At 41.1% G+C, this 9,549-nt stretch overlaps 1 protein-coding gene across 1 annotated transcript; it reads left to right on the forward strand.

Moving 5' to 3' along the window:
• Window positions 1-1,856: 1,856 nt before the first annotated feature.
• Window positions 1,857-5,485, forward strand: LOC105939439 (protein Tob1). Its single transcript, XM_012881594.3, has 2 exons — window positions 1,857-2,138; window positions 3,279-5,485. Exon 2 carries the CDS (start codon window positions 3,501-3,503, stop codon window positions 4,518-4,520), a length of 1,020 nt encoding a protein of 339 aa, XP_012737048.2. The 5' UTR covers window positions 1,857-2,138; window positions 3,279-3,500; the 3' UTR covers window positions 4,521-5,485.
• Window positions 5,486-9,549: the final 4,064 nt, after the last annotated feature.

A 9,549-nucleotide genomic window follows, 5' to 3' on the forward strand; every position in this document is an offset into this window, starting at 1 on the left:
CTTTAGCCTTTGGGAACAACTTGTCTCAATTTATACTAAATAAAGTTGGCAAGAGACTTACTGCAGGTAAGCTAATAACTGTTTACAACCTTTTAGCAGAACCCCTTTCAGTATAAATCCAGATTAGATGCTCCCAGAGGAAGAAGCTAGTCTGAGAGAAGATGAGACTGAAGTGGAGTTCTACTATCTTTTAAGTAACACCTTAGCAGTTTATACAAACACTTTGTAATAAATCTTTAAACCCTTGTCATGTTTACTTTGGGCCATTATTTGCAGAGAAGCCTATAGCAGTTTATACAGAAAATTAAGGTTTAAGGCTGTGCAGCACTAATGATCTCCCTATATGAAACATGAACTGATAATAAATAATGTAAAGTATCTCTGGTCTGAATAATGATTATATCCAAAAAAAATAAAAATAAATAAATGTTTTTTTTATGGACTACAGTGCATCACTTTTCTATTAGATGTTTTTCTCTTAGTACTTGTTACAAACTGGAAGATCATCATCCAGCTACCTCCGTTTCCCTTGCACATAAATATCAACTTATTTCAAAATAACAGTTCAGTGCAAAGAAGACAATTATTTAAATGTTTATTAAAGAGCATTTCTGTAAAGTGCTTCGACAGCTTTAAAACTGGGGTTTGTTTTTAGACAGCAGAAGTCCACTTTGGACTCAAGTCCCAGACTTGTTCTCTTCTTATCAACTAATATAGATTTGAACCAAATAGAATCACTATGAGATTTATCTACTGAAGGGGAAGATATTAACTCCCTATAACCTTGAACTGAACCAGACTAAAAAAAATAAAAAATAGAACTATCCCTTTAACTGTGACTTTTCTGTTTTCACCTTCCCTTCTTCACTGGCTTGTAATGTTCTATTTTACCCAGCACATTTAATAATAGCCACTAATCCTTTATTATTTAGTTTACCTTCACTCCTGTAACTATAACTGAAGTCATCGCTGCATCTGCCAGCCTCCCGGTCTGTTCCCTTGTCATTAACATACGCCTATAAGTGTGTTAGAGCTCTTTAAAAACTGGGCAACAGGCTGCAGTTCAGCGGAGCGATGACGTGCGCAGCCTACATCAGCACCTTGGATACGGCCACACCATTCACTGTGGGGCTCCTGCCCCGTTTTGGACCAATCAGCGCTTGTGTTTTCAAGATAGCACTCAGCACCACCCACACTGTTGTATTGTTCCGCTGTAGGGAATCTCCTCTCAGGCAACGCACGTAGCCCATATCTGTTAAAGCCCCTGCTGTTTGTCAAGGCAGCTTGCAGCAATGTAGTATGTGGAAGATAGATTTGGAAATGCTGCGTTCCGTAAGCGAAATAAAAAAAAAAATCACATATTTTGAGGCTTTGCTGTGTGCATTGTACGGATATTAGAAACACACTGTCACTAATAAATCTACTGAAGGTTACCAGCCCACCTAGAAATATTATTCTACACGTAATTTGCAGCACAAAATGCACAGCTAGAAAGGTATTTGTTTCAAGTCAAGTACTTTCTTTCCAAAAAAAAATAACAGCTATGTTTTATTTTCAATAGTACTTTTTCTCTTATCATAAATTACTCTTGCCTTTTGCTGTCAGCAGAGTCCTAGGTTATCTCTGACTCTGACGCAAACCCCCCATCACAGGCGCACCTCCCTTTTCTCAGAATCGTTTGCCCTCAGATCGACAGCATTCTTCAGCCAATGAGCGCACGATCACACCAACCCTAGGGGGGCGGGACTTTTTCCTTTCACCAATCGGCTGCCCGGATGTTGTTTTGACCTCTGAAACCGCATCACCGCCTTGTCTCGTGTCCGCGGCGGAGGAAGTCTATAAATACAGGAAACGCCGAACCAGAAGGGGACGAAGTTGCGAAACTCCCGAGTAGGAGGGAGCTACCCTGCAAAGCCTGCTGAAAGAAAAAAAGGAACTTTAAAAAGAAAAAAAGAAAAAATAACCTTAAAAACTGAAACCTTAAACGCCAATCCTCCAAAAATACTACCACGTACTGGAATACTTTTTTTTGTAACGCTAATCTATTCAATGTGAAGAAAGTATTTATACTTTTTTTTCTATTTGCACTAACCAACGGTACTTCAGAACTACTGAGCATTTTTATTTTTTACGATAAAGTAAGTATTTCTTTTACACAATTGTTTTAAATTCGTATCGGTGTTCTTTTTTTTTTTGCATGTATTATCATAGTCTAGCTCACAGTTTGTAAGCTGATTTGCAGCGTCAGTCGACGAACTTATTGGGAGGGGTAAGATAAAACTGACTACCTTATTATTTTATCTCGGTGAAACGTTTTCCTGCAGCAAAGTGGACGTAATGTTCGGCCGAACCCTCGCCTGTGCTGATGTAACTCGTTTTTTTTTTGTTTTGTTTTGTGATGTTGCGACAAAATTGACTGGGTTGACGTTGGTGTAAAAAATGATATTATTTAATACGGGTGTGTGTGTTAATTAGAAGAGGATCCGCGGATGATTTGAATGAGTGTACATTTCTTTCTCTCAAGGCGCATGGAAAGAAGCACTTGGTCATTCTCTACAAGTTCTCGCCTCTTGCGCGTCACGGTGCAAGGCGATTATTTTAACACCCCCGTGTCTCACTGCATATCAACCAAAAAGCCGTTTAATCCGCAAAGGATTTCCTTCTTCGCTCTGCAGAAAAAAAAATAATTAAAAAAATTGCCAAACATGGGTGTAGACGCGGTTTGGTTAAAGTCCTATTTCGACACAGCTTGTGTCAGTGGGACTGCTCGGACAGCAACAAACCCCGTGACAGGGTCGTGCCTTGAAATGCCCCCCCCCCTTCCGCCTATTTCCTCACAAACTTATCCACCGTTATCGGTTATTGCCAGTGCATTAACTCGGTTAAGTTCGGCGTTAATTAAACGCAGAATCCCCCCGCAGTACTTTTCCGCCCCCCCCCTTCCTCTGCCTCATGGAGGGCGTTATGTAAGAGGATTCCCTGTTCTAGTGCAAGGTTAATATGCCCAGTGCCTACTCTTTTGACATCTGTGTGGCTGTAGCTGCAGGATCAACATGAAATCCAGATGGGGTGGGGGGGTGTTATATTAGCGTTGCGCAATGGTTGTGCCACAGTCTTTGCCTTCGTCTGCAGGGCGTTTTTGATTACGTGTGTCCGAGCTCGCTGCAATCAAAACAATGCGTTTATAACAAATCAAGTCTATTTCAACATACCCTTCCTCGATATGCTTGCATTTACTCATAATTTCCTTTCTTTTTGACTCTTTTTGTTTCTTCCAGGAAACAACAACAACAACAAAAAAAAAAATCTATTGACACCCTTTGGAAGGACGCCACTTTTACAAAACCAGCACTTTTGATTTTTTTCATTTTGCCTCCCCCCCTTGCCCTGGAGCACGTCGGCGTTTGCCGAACACGGATAAGCGAAGCCGAGCCGGTTGGACGCGTTCAAGGTCAGAGCCAGCTAATCTCCACGCACCTGGCACACTTCAGCAGTTCGCTATGCAGCTCGAAATCCAAGTAGCTCTCAACTTCATCATCTCGTACCTGTACAACAAGCTGCCGAGGAGGCGGGTCAACATCTTCGGCGAGGAGCTGGAGCGGCAGCTGAAGCAGAAGTACGAAGGACACTGGTACCCGGACAAGCCATACAAGGGCTCAGGATTCAGGTGCATCCACGTGGGCGAGAAGGTGGACCCCGTGGTGGAGAAGGCGGCGAAGGAGAGCGGGCTGGAAATCGAAGACGTCCGCAACAACCTGCCCCAGGACCTCAGCGTGTGGATCGACCCCTACGAGGTGTCCTACCAGATCGGCGAGAAGGGGCCGGTCAAGGTGCTGTACGTCGACGACAGCAACGAGAGCGCAGCCGGGAACGGAGGGGTCGACCTGGACAAGGAGATCAAGAACAGCTTCAACCCAGACGCGCAGGTCTTCATGCCCATCAGCGAGCCGCTGACCGGGAGCTCCCCGGGCTCCAGCTCTCCCTCTCCCCCCTTCGGCCACTCGGCGGCGGTCAGCCCCACCTTCATGCCCCGCTCCACGCAGCCTTTAACCTTCACAACAGCCACCTTCGCGGCCACCAAGTTCGGCTCCACTAAGATGAAGAGCAGTGGACGCAACGGCGGCGGCAACAGCGGCGGCGGCGGCGGCGCCGGGAACAAAGTGGCGCGTACCTCTCCCACCAACTTGGGCCTGAATGTGAACAGTCTCCTGAAACAGAAAGCCATCTCCACCTCCATGCACTCGCTGTACGGGCTGGGACTCGGTGTGCAGCAACCGCAGCACCAGAAGCCCTCCGCCCTGTCCCCCAACGCCAAGGAGTTTGTGTTCCCCAACCTGCAGGGCCAAGGCGGCCAGAGCGCTCTGTTCCCCGCAGACAGCCCGCTGCAGTACAGCAATGCCTTCGACGTGTTTGCGGCCTACGGTGGCCTTAACGACAAGTCTCTCATGGATGGCTTGAGTTTCAGCTTAGGCAACATGCAGTATTCTAACCAGCAATTCCAGCCAGTTATGGCCAACTAGTACACGTAAAGGTACTACTTAAGCTACTACTTCATATGGAAACGACCAGAGATAATGTGATAGGGGAAACAAACACAAATGCACATTAAATAAAAAAAATAAAAAAAAAGTTTAAACAAAAACAGAATGTCAAATATAAAAGGAAAAAGGACTTGTCACATGTAAAATCCGAGTTTCAAGTCTTAAGAGATTGAGCCCGAGGGTGAATTGCTTTGTCCCCTTGAGTTATACTTGTTTTTTATTTTTATTTTATTTCTTAATGAAGCTTGTAGTACAAGTTGTCCAAGCTTGGTTACCTAAACTTCAAAAATGCATTATTGTTATTTCTTTTGCCAACCAAGCACAAAATATTTTTTTATGTAACTGTTTTAAGATACAAAAAAAAAAGAAGACAAAAAAAAAAAAACACCACCATAAGTCATGGCCTCTTTCAGTATTTAAATATAACTGGACTTTGCCAGTTTTTCAAGAAATTGGCATCAATAAGTGGGAATTCCTGGTCTTTTTCTAATTGTATAATTTAATTTAGTACAGAGTTTGTAAAATATCAGAGTATCTATTGTTTCTACAACATGGTATTGCATTTATATCTTTTTACTACTCCAGTGATCTGTGATGGCTGCAGCAACTTTATGTTTCCTTTTTTTATTGAAATTATAAAATGAATCCATCTTTGAAAAAAAACAAAACATTGACTATCCTGAAGATTGTGTACAGACTATTCCGTAGTGGTGGGATTTAAGAATATTTGCTTTTTTGACAAAAATATAAGAGTTGTATTTTCTGTTAAGAGTTTAAAGACTTTTGCTATATTATGGACAAAATGTAATCGTATATTAATTTTGTACCTACATTGTGCAATACTTGATAAAGCAAACGGTATAACAAAGTATTCGGAGTCAGTGTCTTACATGTTAAGAGGGACTGATAGTTTATTAAGTTTGTATTAAAAAGCTTGAAAATAAGAAACGTGTTCACTTTGTGTTTGGTGCTTATGGTTGAGTAATTTGAGGCGTCTCTGTAGGGGTTTTACAAACATGTTGGGGCATGATACCTTTTCTTCTTAAAGGTAGAATCCCGTTTTTCTTGACACAGCCACTCGTTCTTAATAATTTCTTCATAACCGCCAGAGCTAATCGTTAATTTGCTTCGGGTAGTTGCCCTAAAACATGAACAGTATCGTAAAAGGCAGAAATTATTGGTTTATTGTAACCAGTTTTCTGGTAACATTTCTGTTTGACTAACATTAACATGCTCCAACACAAATCATATTCTGCTTCTGTATACCCAGTAAGTACCTGGCAACATATTTCTGGCTGGTGAAGGTGTTGGCTAACCGTTGCCCTCGGTTTAAGTGTCATGACACTTTAACTCAGAAGCACGACTTTGCTCAACATGAGCACTTCCTGAACAGAAGCACAACCGTGCCAGGCTGTTAGCCAACCAAGTCATTTGAAGAATAATTGAGTTTAGCCTGAGAAGCTTAAGTTTAAGCATTAGCTGTTAGGTAGCATCAAGCTAACTAAGGGGGAGTCAAACTAACCCATTAGCCAAGTAACCGGGACTAAAACAGAACCCTCAGTCAACTGTTAGCTAACAGCTAGCTAGCTAACATTCAAAGTCCAACCCTGTTTAGCTTAAAAACCTCCTGCACTAAAAACATAACATGAAAAGACTGTTGGCTAGCAAGCTGCTAAGCCATTTAACATGTTTTATAGGCATGAGCTAATCTAAACTGGGACTTTAAGCAGCTTATTGTCTGTAGAAAAGACAATACATGAGTCTTTTTCTTCTTCAAATATCACCATTATGAGGCCACTAGGACTTTATATAGTTTAGAAACATGATTATTAAAGAGTATTACAAAAAAACACATGTTTAACTCAAGCAGACCTGAATAATAAAGTGGCTGAAAGCTAAAAAAACAAAGGTAACTTTTCACCCAGTGTCCTTGGTGACGTGAACTGTTAATGGATAACGAGCTACTTTTTCTTTTTTTTTTTTTTAGCCCTGGGTAGAATATATCCCAGTGTGTCAATTACCAAATTAACATTTTTAACAGGGGTTACTGTATTAAACCTTTACAATAAACTTTGAGGTCTTCTGAATCTTGAAAGGTTAGCAGAAATACAAAGCAGCTTTGATTCCTAACTATCCAATTTAGGCCTTTCAGTTGCAAATATCAAAATAATGCTCTGACTCATCAAAAGCCTGACTTCTTTCAATGGCTGTTGCCTTATATACCTTTAGGTATGGCTGATATGATAGGTATGGCAAAGTCAAATAGATAATGCTCATAATTGTATATGCAATATATGATTAGACTTTAAAGTAAAAATAGATGTCCCTGATGACATCCTGATTTAAAAGAGAAAAAAAAAAAGGCTGCTTCTGCTTAGAGGTTCCTGGACCGTTTCATGATAGCACGAACCGGCTGAAATCACCCTGACCCTGCAAGCGTGTCAGGGTCCCCCCAGGGCTGGCTCATCATCACTTGTCTGTCTGCGTGTCCTCTGATACTCTCGGGACGTGATAGGGCTGTGTAAAGTTCAGCCCGGATGTGCGTTTATCTCGGGGCACTGATACAGGGTTCTGGTGGGTGTGTGTGTTTGTTTTTCTTGCTCTGTGGCACCGTGTTTGTGCGCACATATGAGGGTCAGAGTGACTGTCGGTTGAAGTCTTTCTGGAAAAAGCAATACCTTGAATGACTACCCCTCACTCTTTTTGAACCATCTCTTGTTATTTTTGTCGACACTGCTTTAAAGTCGTTACTCCGGAGTGAGACTCCCGGCAGGGTTAACGGAGGCAGCAAAGCAGAGTCACACATATCTACTCCCTCGTTCCGCATGCTGTTACGCTACACACGGTGTGAACTAACAGGACATATGAGGTTGACACCAGCGAAGTCTTTTAGCAGCAATGAAACCAAGGATGGTCTAGAGACGCTTGAGTAGCAATTGCAAGCGCTACTAACAGGGACACAGTACGTTAAATTGTAAAAGTTAGTAATTTTTTTGGAGCTGAGACAGAATTTTAACTTAGTATGTGCTGTACAGTAATAACAAGTAATCGCAATGATTTCTGGTCAACACTTAATATACAGTGCCCTGTGAAAGTCTCCATACCCCTTTTTAGCTATTTCACATTTTATCATGCCACAGCCGCAACGTCCACTGTATTTTGTCGAAGATTTATGTGACAACTAAACACAAGGGAATGGATAACTGTGAAGTGATTGGACAATATTTTTTAAATTTTGAAAATTGCTCACAAATAAAAATCCAGTTTAGTGAGATTTGCGGTTGTCTTCAGCCCCCAGAGTCAATACTTTTGTGGGACTATCTGTCATTGTCTGGGACATGTTGGGACATGTAGTTTTATTGTATGTTTTGGATCATTTTCCTGCTGGAAGATGTACCTCCTACTCGGTAAGAAGTCTTTTGCGGCCGGTAACACGATATTTTCCAGGATTGCACTGTATTTAGCTTCATCCATCATTCTTACGACCCTATCCAGCTTCCATGTTGCTGCTATAGATAAGTATCTCCTCAGCATGATGCCGCCTCCACTATGCTTTACCTTGGTGGATGGTGGTTTCATAGTATGAGCTGTGTTAGATTTTTTTTTACCCCAATCACAGCATTTTCCATGTAGACCAAAAGGTTACATTTTGTCTTGTTTGATCAGAACTGCCCTGCATAACTTGTAGTCATCTTTAAATAGTTTTTCTTTTCATTATACTGCAACAAAGGCTTTTGTCTCTCCTCCAAAAGGAGCAGATTTGTAGAGTCCACGAGGAATAGTTGTCCTGTTGGTCTAAAGTAAATTACACTCAAATAGACCTTGTTTTTATGTGACATACGATAGCAATTTGTAGCAATATATTTATTTAGGGATATTAGATCTAAAGGGGATTAATACAAATGTACATCACAATTTTGATATTTTTATTTATAAAACGTGATAAGTTGTAACCTTGTAATATTTTCCGTCCACTTCATAGTTACGCACTATTGTCTGTGCTGTTCTATGACATACATCCATCCATCCATTTTCCGAACCGCTTTATCCCTCATAGGGTCGCGGGGGTTGCTGGTGCCTATCTCCAGCGTTTCTATGACATACAATCCCAAATAAATACAGTCAGGTTTTTGGTTGTTACATGCAGCATTTCAAAAACTGCGAAACAGTTAAAGGGTTTGTGTACTTTTGCACTGTACAAATCACGTTTCTGAAATAAATTCTTTGATAGAAAAAAAAGAAAATATTTTAACGCTTAACTAAAAGCTCCATACCTATGACCAATTACTATAATGATATACATTTTTTTAATTCAAAAGGAAAATAACACTGGATGGGTTTCATCTTAATTTGCTGAGCTGATAGTCCTGATTACATATTCTAACCATACTGCTTAATTTCTTTACTCTGAAAATGTCTAAATGAAAGAAGCATGAAGGAAACAATAACATAAAGACAACCACATAAAAAAAGGTAGTTTTGAGAATTAAATGTGGGAGAAAATCTACATTAGAGTTCCAATAGGACCAGAAAAGCAAAGAAACACAGAAAGATTGGATTTTTATGAGAAGCAGAGACACTGGAGATAAGGGATAGTGCAATGTGACCAGAAAGAGAAACATTGCCACCTCTGCTATCAATGCTAATTTCATGTCAAACTCATAGCTCAGTCCCCCATCAACCCCCACCGTCCCTGTTATAAAACTCAGGTGGAGCTCCAGTCAGCTTGTGTCCCAGCCAGCCAACAAGGCTTTATGGTAACGTTACACTTCTCAGCAGAAAAAAAAAAAAAAAGGTCAGTTAATGGTTTTGCCCTGTTCCAACTCCACATCTATTTCTGGAAGCATGCTGAAGCTGATTAAACAATGATAAGCCGGAAGGTACTGAGCTTGTCTCTGAACATTACTTCACCACACCTTATCCTCACCCTTTCAGAGGAAAGACAGTCTTTACCCAACACAGAAAAATACGCGCCTTTACATTTTCTTCCTTACTTGATGCTGGTTTA

The sequence above is a fragment of the Fundulus heteroclitus genome, chromosome 16 (genome assembly GCF_011125445.2).
Source record: "Fundulus heteroclitus isolate FHET01 chromosome 16, MU-UCD_Fhet_4.1, whole genome shotgun sequence".
Taxonomy (NCBI): Eukaryota; Metazoa; Chordata; class Actinopteri; order Cyprinodontiformes; family Fundulidae; genus Fundulus; species Fundulus heteroclitus.

Bases quoted from the DNA above. Each gene is read 5' to 3' on its own strand.
- LOC105939439 (XM_012881594.3), top strand. From the start codon at position 3,501: ATGCAGCTCGAAATCCAAGTAGCTCTCAACTTCATCATCTCGTACCTG.